Below are 22,430 nucleotides of genomic sequence, written 5' to 3'. Positions count from 1 at the left end.
GTTTCATTTTCCCACCCATATGACTTTGCCGTAACTCATTGGAAATCCTGACATTTCCTAATCTCGTTTACCATCTGCTGGCTCGTTTGAGTGCGCTCAACTCCTAATTACATTTCTGACAGCACTTGAAGGTAACATGCACTCGGTGAAGACACAACAGGCGCACCCATGAAATGTGAAGCTTTCAGAAAACTGGGTGAGAAAGTAGGAGAGCAGAATTTAAGATGAATGTTAAATGAGTAAAAGTGTATGGAGATCTGATCTCCCTGTGAGGGAAAATTACAACCAAATGCTGCTTATACTTCCCACTTCTATCTCATGCAAAGAAACACACAGATGTGCTGGAAAAACCCACATCGTGCCACATCAGACTTTAAACACAGAACTACTCCGGCCCAGATGAACAATGGTTATATGCCCCCAAACACATACACACACATAGGAAGAAGGGCAAACGCAAGAGATTAGCCCTACTTAGAGAAAAGGTTTCCATGGCAGCATCCTCAAGTTGATCCCAAACGGAGCTCTTATCGCGGCCTGGAAGAATTTCCCAGGAGCAGCAGGAGGGAAGAGAAGCAGCGAGAGCAGGAGGGGGTTAGGCAAAGAGGTGAGTAGGTTTGACGGCAACAACAAGAGCAGAGCGAGCCGCGAACCAACCAGAACCGGGGAATAGAGAACAAACGAAGACATACCGCGGTCACTTACTCGCTAATTTATGGCTTGCACTTATACACAGGATGTCACGTAGATGAGCAACAATCTTGTCACTGCCATTTTAGGTGATGAGGCTGTAGTTTTACTCCTCTCCTACTTTTCAATACCATATGTTTAAACAGGATACAATATCCACATTAGATCGTATTAAAGATATAAAAAAGCAGATCAACACTCGGTGCAGCGTGTGCAGGTTTTTAAAACAAATATTGCGGATTGCTGCTATTTTTGTTTTTGCAGTGGTATCCAAAGCTTTTTGATGCTCGTTTTGTATCAAAGTTGAAAAATTCTGGTATTGTGACCTTACTCTGTTTAAATATAATATTGACGTGAAGTCATTATTGTTTCTACATATTTTAAGACTGTTATTAACTTAATTAAATGTGTTTTGTTGAACATACAATTCATTAATTCGCAGCAGATGCAGTCGTGACATTCCATAATGTTTTTTCTGTTTATTTTCCTGTCACTTTATTCTGTTTACCCACACATTTACCTTTATAACATATTTTTAAATCTAACCTCTCAGACAGCAGTGAACAATTTCCCTCTTATCTCAGGAGTGTTGATTCATCACTATGTAAAATTGGACGCTCCTATTATGTAACACACACATCAGGGTATAACGTTTCACCTCTGTACATGTTCAGTTTGATATTTCATAATAAAACATTTAACATTACACCACTTCTATCGGACTTCTGCTTTTCTCTCTTAAAAACAACTCTTATCGGTCAGTTGAAGTTGACTGCGGTTACATCGATACGCAACAATACGAGAGCTTGCACAAGCTGTAGTAAATAAAAGGGAAGGGAAATTAAAACATCATGGAAGAACCTCTCAGTATTTAGGGTTGTTTGGTTCAAAAGATTTTCTTTCACAAATGACAGAGTTAATGTTAGTAAAGGAAATGCAGTTGCAACACAGGAAGGAATTGTTTTCTTGAAACATCAGAATGAATGTCAGCTGCTCGACCAAACTACAGGAGGAAGTATCTGAACTGGAGCGCAGAACATACCCAGCAGGCCTTCACAGAGGTAGATCCTCATACTGATGTCCTCCATGGGCTGTGCAGGCGGCCCCTTTGCCATACCAACTACGTGATCCTTTGCACTTGGTTTCAGAGTGTGGGTCTTTCCCTGCGGAAACAAGACAAGGTCATCATGTATGTGAACCAGCTTGTACAACGAGCAAGAATACAAGATTCAATGAGCTCAGAGTGTTTTGAAAGGGAAACACATTTTGCTCTCACTCGTTAACCGCCATCTGAACTTTAACACACCACAAACTTTCAATAGCTGGCAGATGCATGATTGCTTCATTCTTGGCAAAAGAAAATTACAGAAACAATTTTCCAGCACATTAAACTTTTGTCTCTCATTTTCAGGTGTTTTAAAGTAGTGGAAAACTAGTCTGCAATCTCAGTTTTTTCTAGTCTGCATGGGAACCCTGAAATCCCATCAACCCCAGACGCTTCCTGTGCAGCGTTTTAAGTCCAAATGAAGTGATTGCAATTAAATTGGCAAAGTGCAAACTGTATAATCTACTTATAGTGAGTTCTATACTTACAAACACGGTGCTGGTGGCTGGGTTGGTTTCGATCTCACTGTCAGAGAGAGTCCCTCTGGACTGAGTTAAATGAGCAGCAGTTCTCCCACCGAGGCCGTCTCCTGCTGTGCTACTCAGGTCACTGTCAGCTCCCAACGTCTCTCCGGAGCTGTTGCTTATCTAAAAGATAAAGAGCCGTGTGTAAGAACAATACATAAAACATGTTTCAGGTGCAGAAGGTTTGCTAGAGAAGCATTTGAAATTCATACTTTTTTTAATATACACTGTATCTTTATGACATTTGCCCGGTGAAGGTCTGAGAAATTTGGTATTTTTGTAAATGATAGGGTTTTCATTGAAATTTCAAAAAATGTTTTTTAAAAAAACGGTGCAGGTTTGAACAATGTTTGGCAGAACACCTTGCGTTTGTGACTTGGAGAAACGCGGTTAAAGCATTCAATATGGTAATATATGCAATAAACCATAAATCCACTGATTCACAGTTTTTGAAGGTAAAAGAGAAACTATATATATAATTTAAAAAAAAGACTGAACACCAAAAAACATAATCCGGGTCTGTGTAGCAGGAATAGACGGGAACAAAGAGCATAATATCTGAGTTGGCCGTGCCCTACCACTGTGCTGGCTTCTGAGTCCTGGCTGGTGCTTCTTGTCAGGATCGGTGGCTCTGAGCTCGTTACGGACTCCGTGTCGCTCTTCTGTGAACCCAAAGGAATAAAAAAAGAGGAAAGAATTAATTGGCATACATCAGTAGTAAATCAGTAAAAATGTGCTGCACACTTTAAGCAGTGCAAAGACCGTACAGACCCCGGTGAAGGCTGAAAGGCATGTTAAAAGTGTAGCCTATATAACCTGACCCTGACAATCTCAGGCCTGTTGTGCGTGAAGCCTGAAGCCGAGTTTTTGACTGATTTTTTGTTGTGCAAAAAACTGCTCAATCACATCTATTAGTCTACAATTTCATTAATGTAACTCTCTAAGTGACAACACAACAGAACTCTATGAACAAACCTGAGATCCAGATGTGACACTGAGCCCACTGTCAGCACTGATCTGGGATTTCTTCTCCTCTGCATCGGTCACTTGGGGGCGCTGCTGCTTTGCGCCATCAGACCCTGAAGGGTAGACCATGATTATTAGCATGTTTTCATGATTAGGACTACATGATCTTGTTGCTTCATTGGGCTTCGCCTCGCTCAAAGCCACAATAGCACAGCAACACTGACTAAAATGCCAAAGCCTCGATTTAAACACTGCATTAAACCTGGGAGGACCTGGCCTTAAGCTGTCTAGCTAAAAATACAAGGTGACTAATACATTTAATCTACGGAGGTTAGAAAACTCATTAAAATGTTTTCTCAACTTCCTGTATGCAATAGAAGCGCTTGACTGAGCAGTAACAGATACACTTTTTTAAGACCAGACAGAGAAGTTACAAAAGGGGCAAGCAGAGTGCCAGAAGACCAGAAAAATGTCACAACTGAAAAGAAAACTGCAGAGCACGACATTAATTCCCGGGTCAATGCTGCAAATGTGGCCCACGTTACAACAAAAACGGACAGACAGGCAGTTAGGCATGCAGACAGACTGGTGGACGGTAAAGGAGACATTTTGTGTTTCAAGTGTGATTTGCACTTTGGTATTTATCACCTCCGTAGATGCAGACATGGTGACAAGTAGACCCTGACACTTCCTTATTTTTCAGAGTTGTTTTTTTTGGTGACACTTTTTGCAAACCATTTAATAAAGCCTTACAACGTGCCAACAACTGTAGAATATGAAACTTGAAACTGGGAAAGAAATACAGTTTAAGAAGTGCAGGAAAGGGCGGCAGGTATTCATTTCTGCTCATCTTGAAGTATGATGTAAAGGGGGGGGGGGGCACACTGGAAAACAAAATTACATTTTGCTTGAGCTTAAGCCACTCAGTAAAACATAAAATTCCCATATCTTTTTAATGTCAAGGACCCAGTACACACATCAGTAAACCTTTTATTTTAAATGTGTATGTACCTGCCTAAACTGTAGGCAGAAGGAAAAAATTTAACTTTTACACAGGCCTACATTACCACACGTGTTGGCTTCAACAGTATGTCCCGCATCCAACCGTTATTTGATTAACAAAGTGAAGTCATTATAAACTGTACTATAGTGAATCTACCGCATACTGCAGTAAAGCCTGCAGAGATCACTGACGTGTAAAAGAGAAAACACGCCGACACTAACTGCCATCTCAAGTCTCGATTAAACACATGGAAAATATTTTTTGAACTAAAGAGAGGATGTGATTAGTCACAGCACTATATCTGTGAGACATCACGTGACCCTCATTGCCATATACAGTCTATTTAATACCACTAGAGGACACCAACTACACTACACACAGAAATGCAGTGTCATGTGCAGTAGGTTTAAAACTAGAACATCTTCACAGAGAAAAATGAATTCTCGTTCTCTGCTGAATTTCCCACGATCCACATCTCATTTGTATTACATAATAAATGCAATCTTGATCTTATAATCAAGAGTTTTGCCGTTTTCCATGAAGACATACTTTTAGGGAGCACTCCTTTTTTATTTATTCCTGTAAAAACACACTGGAGAGTTTGAAAGGTGGAGAGAAGGGGGTAGAAAAAGGTCAACAGCTGAACACCCCATTTCTTTTCTTTTTTTCGTGTGTGAAAAGTCTCTTACTCTGTGGTTTTTCCATAGCTTTTTGCTTATCCTGGTGCTTGCTCCACAATTCTACCCAAGATGCATTGCAAGCAAGGAGAGAAAGACAGAGAGAGAGTCAGAGAGCTGGTTGAAAAGGCATGTATGGTGGATGAGCATAAAAATCAAAACTAAAACAAAATAGGCATTGAGTCATTGTTGAATGAAGGTGTTTTGTAATGTTTGCATGTAGCTGTGCTTTAATCTGGACAAAATGAAAAAGAAGTATTTTGTTGTCACGTCGGATCCACTGTGGGAAACAGCTACTAAGGTAACATTACAACACACCCAGAGCTCTCGGCCCAAAAGTCCTGGAGAGCCACACAGTGACGTCAGCATGAGCTTTGGCTCTGAGCACAGGCCACACATTTCACCGACTGCATTTGTCTGGCTCTCCAGAGCAAAGGAGAGAGAGAGCGAGGGGTGTTTGATTCGGAAAAGAGCATGGGATGGGGTTGAGAGGCCGACTAGCCAGCGGTTGAAATGGAGCAGTTGCAGAAGCCGGGATGCAAGTCTCACAGCACTGTAGAATTGAAGGTGCAACTTCTAACAGGAAGAGAAGGGGTGCGGGCAGGAGAGGTGTCAGGGTGGTTGACTGAAAGTGTCCCCCGTATACAGACCCAGAATAATTCTCAGAAAATGAAGTGGTAAAGAGATTATCAAGGATTATCTAAGTCAGTTGGTTCTTTAGCAACCGATAAAAAATTTGTCTCTTTACTGGGACTGTCTACTGGGGAGTGTTGCTTCCACCCTCCATGCTGAGAGCAAAGGGAGCTGCCATTTTCTACAGCACGCCTCGCTGAACCTGCAGTAAAGGCACAGACGAGCACCGATTTTGACTATCGATGCACATACCTCTGGTTTCCCTCGTCCACTACTGCAGATTTAGGTATTGGAAGACCAAAACAAAGACATGCATTCAAGGAGCTAAGAGGCTGACAACAGAAGTCCAGAGGAGGCAAACAGGGGTACAGATGTTTAAGGAAGGGGAGACAAACACACGCAGTCCAGGCTGGGAAAGTCAACAGGGAAATATTCCACACACTTTTCAAGCGTAATTCATATATTTTAACCAGGGCCAAACTTTGAATTTAGATTTTTATTTTTTTCCTTTATTTTTACCAGACACAGGATATACGATCACAGGAGTCAGTTTCTGCTCCAGTGATCATCCCCAATATTTCAGGTCAAAGTGTGTGGAATATTTGAACACCTGTAAGAATCTGTCGGGGACAAGTTTCTTGGAAACGGTTGGAGGAAGGGGTGGGAGCTTGTAGGGGGACGGGGGAGGGGGATCTCACAGTGCACATGCAACGGGAGCCGGAGTGGTGTACACACCAATCGAGGCAATAAAGTTCTCCTCATTCAGACTCCGGGTGTCAAAATGGCGGGCTCCTTTTCCCACTGTGTGGTGTGGCAGCTGCAGGTGAGGAACATTCAGAAAGCCCTGAGGTCTGGCGGTCTCCATAGGACCAGAAGGACTCTCTTTACTCCCCGGGCTGCCAGCACTGTCTGTGGGGCTTCGCTTGCGTTTTTCTGGGTCTACCAAGTGACCAAAACGAAGGGGCCAAAGACAAGAGTTCATCAGCATCACAGAAAAAGAAAATAAGTGGAGGTTAAAATGGGGAGAGGAATAACAGTGTTAGACAAAGGTGGAAAAACAGTGATGAGGTCTAATCTTTGCAGTTACAGTTAATGTTTCGGTGACTAAATGTCTAGTGTGCAGAAAGGTTGCAAAGACATGGACAAGAGTTAGTAGCACAGGCTGCTGTTACGCTTTAAAATATACTTTGTATGAATCATACAGTCCAGGATGAAATCTATTCATTCCTGTGCTGAGGTGTGTGTGTGTGTGTGTGTGTGGCACGTACCTTTGGTTTGATAATGTGTGCGTGCTATTTCCAATAAGCTAAAGACACTAGCCATTCCTCCAAGGCCTGCGTTAGTGTACGAGTGCTCCAGACTGGAAACCGTGCACTTCAAGATGTCCAGCATGCCTTTGTACACCTTTCTGTTCACCTCCTGGAAACACAGCAACAAGGTTGATATCATTATCTAAGGACATCCAGTGCAGGCATAGTACCCGGTGGTGATCCAACCTTGTAAAGTGAAACGATGTGGTTCTTTTACAAACAAACAAACAAACAAAAAACTATTCTTACAATTTTTTTCTCATCATTTTTAGTTTTTTTCCCATATATTTATCTATCTTTGGACCTTTAAACTGTCTTTTTGAATACATCATCTTGGGATCTATGATATAATACTATTTTCTGACATTTTATAGAGAATTTCTTTTATCAGATGAATCATCAGAGCCATAGATAAAGAGAATAATCGTTAGTGGCAGCATTAATAAAATTAATTAATAGAGTGAAGAAAAAAGGCAGCATCCTCTGGCTTTGATGTTAATATCGTGTATTTCCTGGCACATCAGTTTACAGCTGGGAACAAGTATCTCACCACATCGCGTATGATCTCCTGTCTGGCATCTTCCTCCGACTGGATGGCCCTGTTCAGCTTACTCAGCACAAAGACACGAAGCTGCTCGTTCTCCAGCAGGCGGCGCACTTTTTTCATGTTGAGCCAGCCGACTCCCTGGCCATCCAGAACACTCTGCACCACTTCCTTCAAGAACTGTTGGTTCTCGCTGAATTAAAACAAAGAGTTTCAGTCGTAACCAAAGCATATAGAAGAATTAAATCAAACGTATGTTATGACAGTACGCTCTAATCTTTCATGTTGCAAGACGGAAGCTGTACATTTGAAAGAACTCACTACCTCGTGTTGTTGACTCGGCCTTGAGGAGAGGGTGATTCTCTCTTCACTGTTGGACTGTGTTTGATTACTGAAGACTTCTGGTCCACAAGTGCTCGAGGTGCACGTGCGCCTGGAACAAGGACAAAAACAATGAGGTTCATGAACACCACAGAGCGAGATAACCAAAATAACAAAATAAAAAAACTACAACTAGGTCACTAGACAGAAGATCACTCAGTAGAAGTGAACCAGACACACACACACAAAGGTATCTGCTCATCAGGAACTGTAAACCTGGACAGGAGACAACTTACAAACTAGTCTTCTTTTTAAGATACCACATTAAATAGAAAAGAAAGCAGTTTACGTCACTGTGTGAGGAGGGCAGACACACCTGAAATTTGCTGAAGGTTATCTAGTGCTGAACAGACAATTACTGGAGCTGCTAGAGTCTATTATTACAACAAGAGAGGTGAAGGAGAACACACACACACACACACACACACACGCACACGCACACGCACACGCACACACGGTGCTCTTGGTGGTGCCATCACAGATTAGCAGCATAGTTATGTGTGAGGTCAGACAGAGGACAGTGTGTACAACAACTACATCAGTGATGTCATGCATGAAGGAAATAAAGAGACAAGTGGATGGAGAGGAAGATGAGCTACACCACAGCATCACAAGGTGACTCATTATAATTTACTGCTGCGATGTTGTGGGAAGCTGGGAGTGAACCTGCACCTGTCGGGGTTGGGTCAATCATTTTAACAGTATATTATTTCTCATCGTTAAAGAGGCTCAAAAGATGTAGACAAGTCTATTTTTTTTTCTAACTCAGTTGACTCAAACGGATACCTCTGAGACTTGACCCAGACTCGAGTCCAAACCACTGCAGTATTGTAATGAAGCTGCTCATTAATGAGCGCCATGTGTTGTTGCCGAAGTCTATTTTTTTATACCTCAGAGAGGCCGTTGATTTTTTTTTCTTTTACACTACTATTAATAACTTTAAAGATGTTGCAAGTTCCAGCATCTCAGGACAGAATAAACTCCCCTGATGAGATTTTTTTCATTCTATTTGAAGCTGGGCAGACAGTGTGTGTTTCTTACTCTTGTACATTGTGTTAACTCACATCACAGGTTGAATCAGCCTTTCTGCACAGCCAGTAGGGTATTCTGTTCATAGTCTAAGATTTCTGTAGTTGATTTGTCATTTTTTATGCTTTCTTTCATTCATGCTGAATGAAATCGATGACAGCCCTAACGGCCAAGCCTAACGTTTATTAAAACACGACAGCCACGTCCTCAACGATGTCGACAAAAAGAGGAAGGCAGCATTCAATTGTGCAGGTCGACTATGAACGGACAGTGAGAAGAAAAAAAGACAAATATGAAGCTGCAGATAGCTGGGAGATGCAGACAATATAGTGAACGTTCTGCATTCCAGTTATTATTATTATTATGGCTTTGATTTATATAGCGCCTTTCTCAGTGCTCAAGGCGCTTTACAGAGTCCAGGTTCCATTCATTCACACAGACATACATGGAGGTGGTAAACTACGTAGTAGTCACAGCTGCCCTGGGGCAGACTGACGGAAGCGTGGTAGCTAATCAGTGCCTACGGCCCCTCCGGCCACCTCCTACATACAGCAGTCATACACATTCACACAAGTTTTCTTAACAGAGAAGAATGCAGTGGGACTCCATGTATCTATTTAAAACATGGAGCTTAATTCACTGTCAAGTTCAGTTTTATATCACGTAAGTATTTAACCCACATCATGTGACATACTACAGTGAGAGTTTGGCAGCCATGTGGGAAATGGAACTGCTCAAAGAGTGAGATAGCAGACCAAAATCTCTGATATGACAGAAATCCAACCAATCGTCCAACCAGATTGTTGATCAATTAATCAATCAATCATACTTTATTCATCCCCGAGGGGAAAGTCTTTAATCCGGCCTCATGAGCCCCCTCAGCCTGCACATCAAACAACATAATGATCTGGCAGGAATGTATCCCTTACTTCCCTTAACCCTGTAGTTCTTTTGCACCAGAGAGAAATTAGATTCTGACTAGGCAGGACAAGTCAAAGTTCAAGCGTACATGAAAACAATACGTACAGGGCCATCATCCCAATAACGTTTTTCAAGCTTCACCAATATAATAAATCCTGCTATAGAAGTGTTGAGTAGTACTGAACTTTTACCGTAAATACAGTAATTCTACACTGTGATGAGTGCATTTAGTGACTATGTCCTGAGTACAGCTGGGTATCATATGACAATTTAGTATACCAGTGTGATTACCAGTGCCCTTAAATTGATACTGATACCAACAGAGGAGCAATTATCCTTCATCTTGGCATGTTGAACTGCCAAATACACTGCGCTCAATTTCACCACACCTCATACAGCATGGGTTGTAGACGCTGCGGTAATGGCCAATCACATGTCGTGTCAAATCAAAGAATGCTTGTGGTGAATGGCTGCGAGCAAAACCATACATAAGTTTTTTCTTTTCTTTTTTTAGATGTGTGTACAAAAAGAGTCAAATGCAGGTACTGTCTGACTACAGAAGTTACTTGGTACTTGGTTATCCTGAAACCCGGCCCTAGTCTTGAACTACACAAAGCGCACAAACTTAAAGACAAATCTAAGGGTGAGATGAGCTCACACTCCATTTAGTTACTTGTGTATTGTGTTTCTAAGGCATGAAAGGACGAGGGAGGAGCACCCTCCTACAAACAGAGGACAGAAAGCTTTTCTGATCTGACATCTGTCATTACCGGCTGGTTGATTGCCAGTTGAATGTGACAGCGCAGATGAATTGTTGATTATTGTTGCTTGAGTGTCATGGTGACAAAAAAATTAGCGTTACCAATACTTTGATTGCACAGACTCTTTCAGCATGCTTTTGTTTGAAAACCAATAAAGCATAGCTGTTTGAAAATAAATCAGGAGGAAATAGCAGCAGCACTTGAAACCCAAAGGCTCTCTAGGAGTATGATAAACATTCCTGCAGGGAGAGGGTTATGGATTTTGTCCAACATGAATTTGGCAAGACATACAGTGGGTACGGAAAGTATTCAGACCCCCTTAAATTTTTTACTCTTTGTTAAATTGCAGCCATGTGCTAAAATCATTTAAGTTCATTTTTTTCCTCATTAATGTACACACAGCACCCCATATTGACAGAAAAACACAGAATTGTAGACATTTTTACAGATTTATTAAAAAAGAAAAACTGAAATATCACATGGACATAAGTATTCAGACCCTTTGCTCAGTATTGAGTGGAAGCACCCTTTTGAGCTAATACAGCCGTGAGTCTTCTTGGGAATGATGCAACTAGTTTTTCACACCTGGATTTGGGGATCCTCTGCCATTCCTCCTTGCAGATCCTCTCCAGTTCTGTCAGGTTGGATGGTGAACGTTGGTGGACAGCCATTTTGAGGTCTCTCCAGAGATGCTCAATTGGGTTCAAGTCAGGGCTCTGGCTGGGCCATTCAAGAACAGTCACAGAGTTGTTCCGAAGCCACTCCTTCGTCATTTTAGCTGTGTGCTTAGGGTCATTGTCTTGTTGGAAGGTGAACCGTCGGCCCAGTCTGAGGTCCATAGCACTCTGGAAAAGGTTTTCGTCCAGGATATCTCTGTACTTGGCCGCATTCATCTTTCCTTCAATTGCAACCAGTCGTCCTGTCCCTGCAGCTGCAAAACACCCCCACAGCATGATGCTCCCACCACCACACTTGACTGTAGGGATGGTGTTGGGCAGGTGATGAGCGGTGCCTGGTTTTCTCCACACATACCGCTTAGAATTAAGGCCAAAAAGTTCTATCTTTGTCTCATCAGACCAGAGAATCTTATTTATCATAGTCTGGGAGTCCTTCATGTGTTTTTTGGCAAATTCTATGCGGGCTTTCATGTGTCTTACTCTGAGGAGAGGCTTCCGTCGGGCCACTCTGCCATAAAGCCCTGACTGGTGGAGGGCTGCAGTGATGGTTGACTTTCTTGAACTTTCTCCCATCTCCTCACTGCATCTCTGGAGTTCAGCCACTGTGATCTTTGGGTTCTTCTTTACCTCTCTCACCAAGGCTCTTCTCCCCCGATTGCTCAGTTTGGTTGGACGGCCAGCTCTTGGAAGAGTTCTTGTCATCCCATACGTCTTCCATTTAAGGATTATGGAGGCCACTGTGCTCTTGGGAACTTTAAGTGCAGCAGAAATTTTTTTGTATCCATGGCCAGATCTGTGCCTTGCCACAATTCTGTCTCTGAGCTCTTCAGGCAGTTCCTTCGACCTCATGATTCTCATCTGCTCTGACATGCACTGTGAGCTGTAAGGTCTTATATAGACAGGTGTGTGGCTTCAATATCAAGTCCAATCATTAGAATTAAACACAGCTGGACTCCAATGAAGGTGTAGAACCATCTCATGGATGCTCAGAAGAAATGGACAGTACCTGAGGTAAATATACAAGTGTCACAGCAAAGGGTCTGAATACTTATGTCCATGTGATATTTCAGTTTTTCTTTTTTAATAAATCTGTAAAAATGTCTACAATTCTGTGTTTTTCTGTCAATATGGGGTGCTGTGTGTACATTAATGAGGAAAAAAATGAACTTAAATGATTTTAGCACATGGCTGCAATTTAACAAAGAGTAAAAAATTTAAGGGGGTCTGAATACTTTCCGTACCCACTGTATCTGAGGTTAAATGAAAACATTTGCTGGAAATAAACAGAAGTAACTCCACTGGCGGTTCTGGCTGAAGGTTTTCATCAATACGTTTTGCGGGACAGCTTTTAACCGTAGCTTTTTACAGAGACTATGAGAGCCTAGAGGGATATCAATGGAGAATACTGCGGCTTTTTAAAAATGGTCCTTAACCTTGGGGTCATATGATTTGTCGACTTGAGAAATAAGAGAGAGATTGTAGCGGAGCTGAAGTATGGGCCAGCAAAAACATTGATGCAACTGCACAAACTGGTCAACAAACAAAGTTATATGAGCATAATCCAAAGTGTCACTCTTGTTTCAACATCAGCCAGACTTTTGGCCTGAATTGACCAAGACGGTTGAAAACTATAATAATACATTTATTTGAAGATCACTCAAGTGTCTGACTCAAACCACGCGGTCATTCACAGTTACAAAGAAAAATATGTGAAGAAATATGTAAGAAATATCAATTGGAAAATCAATGAAAAAACTAATGTGTGCCATTCAAATTTTTTTTCATGCCATTTCAATTGCATGTATGTATGTCCCTTTCCTCATCTAGTTTTTCCTGTTACACCAAATACCTGTTTGGATGGTCCATGCATAATTATGGTCTCTTGTTGACTAAACCCTACACCTACCTCCACATTTCTGTTATGGAGTATACTGGCACAACAGAAACTGCTTCAGTCAATTTGATGGACAGGAAACCACTGAAACACAAAACTAATTGGAAACATGCAGAGAAAGAAAAAATCTGAAAAGCCTTCAGGAAGACAGACTCAGGTAAGTGCACTTCCGGGGGACAAGCTGGAGCTGGCAGGGGTGAACCAACACCTCACATCCTGGATCCTGGATTACCTCACTAACCGGCCACAGTATGTAAGGACTCTGGACTACGTGTCGGACACAATAATCTGCAGTACGGGGGCCCCACAGGGAACGTTCTGGCTCCTTTCCTGTTCACCGCAGACTTCTACCACCAATCCCCTCACTGCCATCTAAAAAAGTTCTCTGACGACTCTGCTATCGTCGGCCTCATCAGGGACGGTGACGACGGAGCCTACAGAGAACTTATTCAGGACTTTGTGGACTGGTGCCGGCGGAACCACCTCCAGCTCAACGCCGGGAAGACCAAAGAGCTGGTGGTGGATATGCGCAGGAACAAACAACCCTGCACACAGGTGAACATCCGGGGAACGGACATTGAGATGATAACATCTTACAAGTACCTGGGAGTTCACCTGAACAATAAACTGGACTGGTCTGACCACACTGCAGCAACATAAAAGAAAGGTCAGAGCAGACTGTACCTTCTGAGGAAGCTCAGGTCCTTTGGAGTGCAAGGGGCACTCCTGACCTCCTTCTATGACTCTGTGGTGGCATCAGCCATTTTCTATGGAGTAGTCTGCTGGAGCAGCAGCATATCAGCCGCAGACAGGAGGAGACTTGATAAACTTATCAAGAAGGCTGGCTCCATCCTGGGATGCCCTGTGGACTCAGTGCAGGTGGTGGGAGAGAGCAGGATGCTGGACAAGCTGTCATCCCTGCTGGTGCAGGAGTCCCACCCCCTGCAGGTCACTCTCACAGCACTGGGCAGCTCCTTCAGCAACAGACTGATACACCCTAAGTGTGCGAAGGAGAGGTATCGCAGGTCCTTCCTTCCTGCTGCTGTCAGACTTTACAATCAGCACTGCTCCCAATAGACTATTGACCTCATCCTGTACCCTGCACTGTGCAATATGCCTGTACTATGGGCACTTCTGTTTTTTGCACAATTTGTCTTATTTACTCATATTTATTCACTCCATATTATATTTTTACAAAACAAACAAAACAAGAACAACTGCACTATACCATGTGAATATGTATATAGGTCTATTTCTATTTCTTCCCTTTTTAAATCTAACTTTATTGCTTAATTTTTGCTATTTTTTACCTTATTTTATAATATTCTGTTGCTGCTGTGACAAAAGAATTTCCCCGTCTGCGGGACATTAAAGGTTTTCTGATTCTGATTCTTTGCAGGAAGGCGTACTTTATGAATTGATTTAAAAGTGTTTGATGGGGCTGTCATCATTAACTGTGAGACATTGGCGGCGTGGCAGATGGCCTGGTGTAGAAGAAAAATCAGGGTGCTGCCATCACAGACGAGGATTGGATAACTAGTTTGGTGATGTTTGCATGTTTGTTTGCTCAGATGGGTTTTTTATAAAAACAGCTACACAGTTTGACGAGTTAAGGATGCCAAGATGCTCCACTGGACGAATCCTCCCACGGCTGTGAAACTTTTGAAAGGTTTTATTTCATATGTACTGCCTGTATGCATAGTCCAGGAGAGTAGCCATTGGTTCTGTATGAACTCCAGGTAGCGAAGAGGGCGAATATTATCATGGCTGACAGCATCCAACCTCATTATCAGGAGTTTCGATCTCTACCCTCAGCCTCCAAATTCCCCTCAGTCAGTTATTTTGTGAAAAAACAGTGAGCAAAATTAGAGAACAGTAACCACTGTGTCAGAAGAAGATTTAAAACAATGTTTTCTTAGGGCCATAGGATTCAAAACTGAATAGGAAGTGTAGAGGCCCACAGGACATCGCTAGTTTCTCACACTGCTCTGGTTTGATCTTGGTCCATTCTCCTTGCGTTCTCCAAATTGTCTTCAATGACAAGACACTGTGCAGAGACAGATTCTTACCCTGATCAGAACTGAACGGGCGAGCAACTCCAGCTACAGGTTTGAACAGATTCCCCATTGAGTGTTTGCATAATCCTGTCCTCCAACCTTCTTGCGCACTTGTTTTACGGTGACGACCGGTCTTTTTGACGGACTTAAATGAGTCTGTGTCCTTGTAAAGTTTCAATATTCTTGAAATCAGAGGCTGTGAACACCCAACCTCTCTCTCTGATGGCTGAGAGGGTCATTCCTTTGGCCTTCATCTGAACAACCTGCTGTCTCAGGGTTTCAGTCACCTTAGTAACCGGGAGAGTTGCCAGATAATTAAGGTCCAACAATTAAGTACTTTCACAAGTGCATAAGCAAGTGCTCACTGCCTTTTTCACAAAATAAAGGTTTTTGTTGAAGAGCCTTGGTTATTTAAAAAAAAAAACATGCTAGTACAGCAGTGGTATAGCCACAGCAGATAATTTATCAAATTCTGAACAGTAAAAAATAATAGTATTTCAGAATAATTCAAGTATTTATAATTTGTCCTCTAATTTTGATCTCCAGTGTAAACATTAATCCCTACATCTTCCTTAAGGAGGCCATGAGGTTCACTAAGGCCTCCTTGGAGGAAAGTGTACACGTTGATCTCTGCTCTTGTTGTTGCCGCTCAACGATTATGATGATGTATTTTGACTGTAATGTTATGCTGGTCGTACTTTTATGTAGAGTTTTGACGGAATAGTCATCATGTGCCTTTCTTATTATTGTTCCAACGATTATGTTTGTTCGTTGAGGCAGTGCTGCTGAGTCTGTTATTAAAGGTTTATTTTATGTTGCAATTGATGCTGCATAGCTACTTGCCCTTCAGGGACAAATAAGGTTGAAAGTTGAAGGTTGTATTACTGCTGTGCCGTGTTTAGATGCATCACTTGTGGTCTGTTTTTTATTCATCAACTGACTGATTGTATTAATATCCTATTTTTAAATTTTGTTGCGAGTTGCTGAGCTCTCTAGTGCACTCAGAATATGTGACTGTGTGTTTGTGTTACTGTTTCTATGTTGTTGATGTTTTCTACGTTGTTCCATTATCATGTCTTTCATTGTTGTCTGCTGCGTGTCGGACAAACCCCCCAGTGAAGTGAAGGAACATTTCTTTACATTTATTTTGCAATGTTTTACAAAAAAGAAATAATACTGAAAATTGAAAACAGTAATTTACATTAATATAGACACTGTTTTATCTAGATTTATTTTAAATACTATTATGCATTGCTTCTGATCAACCTATTATGATTCAGTATTGTTATAATTATACCAATAACTACCCAAAACCTCTCGAGATAGTTCTGTCAACCTCAGTTTCCCCCCAAACCCAACTGAAAAACTATTGGGAAACACACAAGATGCTCTGCAACATCATGCCTCATCTATGAAGTCTAAAGTGTGTAATCCAACTGTAATGTTGGCACAGTGCAGATTCTTAACTTATCGACCAGGTTGTATTTTTCATGACAACCATCTAGACAACCAGTGCCTTGACTAGTTCAATTCTGAATTCAGTTCACTGACATTAAAAAAGGATTTTCAGCAGTTGGGCTTAAAATTTCACTGTAGTCACTGCTCATTGTGTACAGCACAATTACAGCATGATTGGGCCCAACCCCATCCGTACTCTGTGGGAGCATAAAAGACAAGAAAAACAATGAAAACAATGGGTGCTGGTAGAGCAGCTTAGTCTTTCCTTATCATGTAATTCAACATCCTATTTTGTGTCTTGGGCTTCATTTGTCTCCCTGTGGTTATTTGTTGCATAATGTATTGTTTCACTTCTTCCGGTGATAACTGATGTTAGATCTAGATACATGTGTTTCTCATAAGTCCTTTGAAACGTTCTTGTGATAAAGCTAGGTGAATAAATAAAGAGTAACATACTGTTGAGTGAAATAACAGTTAGTCTGAGGAAGGGGAACAGCCACTATGAATGGCGGCGACAACAGACTCAATGCTTGATCTTTGATGACACACACAGTGACTGATATGAGGAGAGACAGAGGGGGATGCTGGGAGATGTGGTTGACTGGCTTGGAGAAGCATGCAGCTCACTCGATAAAAAGGGCAGAACCCACCTTCTCCGCTCCCAGGGCCGGCCTCTGTAATTATCTCCATTAGAGAATTTAGCCCAAATACTGCACACAAAACCCAGAATTAGTGCCGCGAAAATGGTGGACAGAGAGAGGGACACCGGCCCAGACACAACCAGTCTGAACATCAACCCATAACACAAGACATGCACACTCAACATGGCGCCATGTTCAAACAAAGAAAAGACAAAAGAATAAGAAAAAAGGGCAGACAGAAAAGAGGAAAAAGACAACATGTACTGATGATGGTATCAACCCTGAAAGATGACTAATGCCATGTGTTTGGCAACACATTCAACATTTACAGCATCAAGTAGGAGCTGTGTAAAGCTCATACTTTGTTGTATATACACATCAGTGGTCTGAACATGTGAATAATGAACAGTTCAACAATGAAAATGTAAATCTAGAACAATGGATGGGCTTGTTTCTTTGAAATGTGTGCATGGTGTTACGGCAGGAATCTTGTTTTGAGCACAAAAACACGAAGATAAACATGATGCACGGTGAAATGACTTAATTAGAAAACCTGATAACGTCAAAGTTTCATCACTGCTTTTGTTTAAACAGTGAGTGACCGCAAAGAGGAAGGGAAACACTCAACAATGGGAGCCACTACAAAAGCAAGCAAGGCAAAACACGTGAGAATCAGGAGGCAGGTGCGAAATAAACTCCATTCACCGAGGACAGATCTTTCTGTGAACGTCGTTCAAAACTACGTTCAAGGTAAAGGCAGTTTAAAAAAAGGACAGAGCATCCTTCTTTGTAGTAGTAAGGATGTACAGACGCCACAGCAATAACAGTTAACATCACAGAAGAAATCTTTTGAGTACGAATGTGTGCTTCACAGCATCAAAAAGACTCCCACCAGTCACACAGAGCGGAATGGCAGAGGAACAGAGGGGAAAGGCATAGGTATACATGAATGACATTAAAAAGGTGTGCCTTCAATCTTAGTCCTATGCTGTCAAACAGGGTTTAAGATAGGTAAAGGTCACTTCAAGGATGCTAAGACTAAGACAAACTATCACACCAGACATAACATACCCGGGCTGTCGGGGTCATCTGGACGACAAAGACAAAACACATCATAATCAAAGGAACAGAATTTTTTTCTATGGCAGCTATTCCACATCGAGTGGAGCTATTGAGTTAGATTAGCATGCTTCACCGTTTTCTCTCTCAGTTAAAGTGAAAATCCAGCATATTCAGAATTCATATTAGCCTTTTAAACTGTCATAAAAATGTCATATATATATTATCCAGTTTAATAACTGCTCCAAAGTGCAATTTCATTCTCCGTGACTTGAGCAAAGTGACAGGTTTGTCTGCATAATTCACCTTCTCTGTTTAATAAAGAGCTGAATCTAAGCATCACTTGCGACTGCAGTTGGATTCACTTTGTTATGTTTAGGTTCCCAGTGCAGTTCATCTTATATTAACACCTGAGTCCTTATTAAAACCATCTATCCTCCTGCAGTTGGTCTGGATTGCTTTCTCTGTTAAAAAGATTGTGAGCTGCCTTGCCACATTTATCTGCTTCCAAGCGCTATGTAGGCGTGCAGTTGTACTAATGTGCATGTGAACGACTCCAAACATGTTTACTCTGAACACATTCTACACTATCAGATAACAGCCTAGTTAGAAAATAATAAATACAAATGTAAATTCATGAGAAAAACTGCACATGAGAAAGATTAGCTCATTTCTGCAAATGGGGAACAAACTGTCTGAGAACATGGCAACAACACGTCTTTTTTTTGAGTGGATTTTCCTGTTAATCTTGAGAGAAAAACTTTGTTTGACATATCCTCAATATCCTCCTATAAAATAGTGCCATATCCATTTGGCAATCCAGCGGGGCACAAAAAGTCTATAAAAACAGCTCTACAAACCTGCTTGCTCCATTTCCTCCTCAATATCAAGATCAAAATTGAAATATTCTTTTATCCAAAACATTATTTAGAAAAACAAATGAAAACAAAAAAAGCAGAGAAGGACAGACAATAAATTAATCAAATAAGAAAGTTTTTTAAAAAATCGGTTTAGACAAGTGTACATTAGTTATGGTTTAATTTTGTTTAGCAGTTAGGCAATGACCGTAAACATGAGCAATAATGACTTATTAATTACTTTAATTCTATAGTCATATAGTGAGAGGATTTAAGTCTTTGGAATTGAATGACATCTCAATATAAACAGGTACGTGACTGCCAACATGAAGCCAGTAAAGAAAAGAAAGCATTTAATGAATGGGTCAGAAAAAAACTAAAGTTGATGATGATGACACTAAATTGTTATTTTTTGGATCTTATTCTTTAACTTTATCAACTCTTCCTTAAGTATCTGTATGTCCTAAACAAAACATTTTATTATAATGTTTCCTTTTATCCTTGAAACCACACTGAACAACTGGGACAGACAGTAAGACGACAGAAACACCAGTGTAACAAGCACTTTAAGCAGAGGTAAGTGTCAGCAGGTAGGCGGTGCTGTCCTACCTTTTAGACTAGGAAAAGGGGTTTTCTCCCTCGCTGCCTTGTTGGGAAGCGCGAGATTGGACAGACTGAAACTGGTGCCGTGGTTCTTGTAAAGATTGCCTGTAGTGGGAGTGATAATAATAAAAACATTGAATGAATAACTGTTAAGTCAACAAACAGTAGTGTACATGGCCATATCTACTGTGAACACAGACATAAACCCAGAGTCATAATAGGATACATCATGTTAAAACAAAACGTATTATAATAGGCCATCTCTTAAAGTGACACTCTGAAATTGACAATAGGATACCCCCTTGTAAGATAACATTAACTTGTTAGCATACAGCTGCCTCTTTACACATCCAGGACACCAGCATTGATTTTGAGTCCTTGGCCTCGTCCCTTGATGAACTGAAGTGCGTCAACATTCACTCTCTTTTGAGCTATTTTGGATCTACACTAACTCCTGAGGAAAATATCTGGGTCTTTAGCTGCTCCACTACGATCACCAGCTAGATGAACTTTGCCTGCCAGTCAATTGGTACTGGGCAGGAAGTGTATGGTGGGTTTTAAATCTGACACCATGAAAGCATTAAGAGTGAACCAAAGTGGTGAAGTTGCAGGCCGGGCGATCAAAACAATGGGCTAAAAGATACTAAAAACCCTCCAGAGATCTTAGGGGACCTGCAAAGTCAGATGACAATTCTTGATGGGTTCGTCACTACCCTTTGACATTACATATAGCAATTTAATCCATTGTTTTGTTTTGGGTTTTTTTGTTGTTCATTGTAAAGCCAGCTATTTGCCTCAGAGAAAAACATCCATACAGAAAATTGTATGACAAGAGAACACCATTTTCACTCTCCTCTGGGCAACTACACCCACTCTACAGTGTGGATTTGAATGCATTTTTGAAATTCTGAGGGGTCGTGTTCAAGCTTCAGATGGCTGTTAAGTCTTAAAGAATGGGAATGAAAAAACAGGTTTGAAAAGCTTTTGGTTTTGGTGCTCTAAATCATCATCCCCAACAGAAATCCATGTTTGAAAGGTGGGCTTATCTTAGCTGAAAAGAAACAAAATGAAATTCAAATATTCTTACTGGCAAAGGACATGAGTCCTCCAAATCCATCATTGCTGCTGTTGGAAATAGTGGAGTTTGGCGAGCTGTTGCGGGAGTCTCCCTCCCCGTCAGACTCTCCTGGAAGCCTCAGGCTAGAGGGACGTAAAGGACGCTGTGCCCTGAAGAAATGACCAAGATACATTACAGTGCGTCGTAGACACAGGAACATATGCATGCAATATGGGAAACTCTCAAGCATTCACACCAACATCACGCCACCACAGATTCATGACCACCATGAATGGAGAGAGTAATTTGACATGCTGGGGTTTGATAGAGAACATTGCATGGTTGGTCAGAGAGCCCATTTGAATGATGATAATGCATTCATTCAAGTGATGAACAAGTTTAACACACTTGTTGCCATTGAGGTTCTGGTTGAATCGAGGGGTGTATGATTCCACTTGCTCTTCTGCATCAGGGTCATCCTCTGAGGGGAAGCCATACTGAGGCTCAAAGTATGGGTTGTCATACTCTTGCTTTTTGTTGGCTGGGTCCGCCACGCCAGCATCAGCTGTAGGTCTGAGGAATGGCCCAGTGGCCAATCCGGAGATAGGGTTCTGTAAAGCAGCACCTGCTGATGCTTCGATTTCAGGTGCTTCCCCCTGCTCCTGGAAAAATGAGCACACAGATTAATTGGAATCATGGATGATGAAATATTGTTCTACTACCCTTATTAAGATACAGATCAGATCATCGCTGCAACCATTAGTTAGTGCCCTCTTCAAATTCAACATCAAAATGCGAGAGATTAAGCTTCTACAAAGTGTAAAGTAGAGAAAAATACATTATCCAAAAGTGAATGTAAGCTTTACACCAATCGGACAGATCACACACTTGGTTGACTCCCTGGATGACTGTGCTGGGACTTGAGCTTGCAGTTGTGCTGGAGCTTGAGCGAAGAGGTTGTCCATCAGAGGGTTCGGCAGGTCCGTCCCCACTCGGTGGACCCTCTGAACCCTGACCTTCCCTGAAATCATGGAAGTCTTGAAACTCAACCTCACTAGCATCTCCCAGTGCAGCATGGGTAGGCGGGTCCAAGCCTAAGACATCAAGAACCAATATTTAAAAGGGAGGAAAATGTTATCAATAAGGACAATGCGTAACTTGTAATAAAACGACAACTCACTTGGTGTGTCTCCCTGGATGTCACCCTGGATCATCTCACTCACAAGGTCTCCAAGTGAGGAATAGGACGAGCTGGAGTCATCGTATCCCTCACTGTCACTGCCACTGCAACAGATAAAATGCATTTCCAAGAGCCTTACTGAAGCTACATACAGCAAATACTACAATAAACTTAACAACATATTCAACTGTTATGCTGAGAAGGTCCTGGCTCTTTCTTACCTGTCTGTGGGGTCAGAGTCGTTGCCCTCATCCTCCAAGGGACTAGCCATAGCTTCAACCAGCTGGGAGCTTCCATCGTACACTCTGTAGACCACCGGCTGTAGCTGGTGAGCGTACCACTTGGGCTTGTCTCCGATTAAGGAGGGGTCATACACATCTGAAACAGAAGTGTTGGGCGAATT

The 22,430-nt window shown here is 41.7% G+C and overlaps 1 protein-coding gene across 5 annotated transcripts in view; it reads right to left on the bottom strand.

Annotated features, from left to right (window-relative positions):
• The window catches only part of madd (MAP-kinase activating death domain), a 54,949-nt gene that overhangs the window by 12,741 nt on the left and 19,778 nt on the right, over nt 1-22,430 (bottom strand). For 4 of the 5 annotated variants that reach the window (XM_083917936.1, XM_083917937.1, XM_083917939.1 and 1 more), the window contains 14 exons: nt 22,249-22,405; nt 22,028-22,131; nt 21,736-21,941; nt 21,256-21,509; nt 20,878-21,017; nt 19,797-19,895; nt 7,777-7,885; nt 7,459-7,645; nt 6,867-7,017; nt 6,334-6,537; nt 3,295-3,398; nt 2,898-2,981; nt 2,284-2,442; nt 1,733-1,853 (listed from right to left, as the gene is read on the bottom strand). In XM_083917936.1, coding sequence (XP_083774062.1) covers nt 1,733-1,853; nt 2,284-2,442; nt 2,898-2,981; nt 3,295-3,398; nt 6,334-6,537; nt 6,867-7,017; nt 7,459-7,645; nt 7,777-7,885; nt 19,797-19,895; nt 20,878-21,017; nt 21,256-21,509; nt 21,736-21,941; nt 22,028-22,131; nt 22,249-22,405 — 2,079 coding nt within the window. The remainder of the gene's footprint in view (nt 1-1,732; nt 1,854-2,283; nt 2,443-2,897; nt 2,982-3,294; nt 3,399-6,333; nt 6,538-6,866; nt 7,018-7,458; nt 7,646-7,776; nt 7,886-19,796; nt 19,896-20,877; nt 21,018-21,255; nt 21,510-21,735; nt 21,942-22,027; nt 22,132-22,248; nt 22,406-22,430) is intronic. The other variant, XM_083917938.1, reaches the window with a different exon arrangement.

Source organism: Echiichthys vipera, assembly GCF_963691815.1.
Source record: "Echiichthys vipera genome assembly, chromosome: 1".
Taxonomy (NCBI): Eukaryota; Metazoa; Chordata; class Actinopteri; order Perciformes; family Trachinidae; genus Echiichthys; species Echiichthys vipera.
Note: the sequence above shows the minus strand (reverse complement) of the source record. Positions and strands in the feature narration are given on the sequence as shown.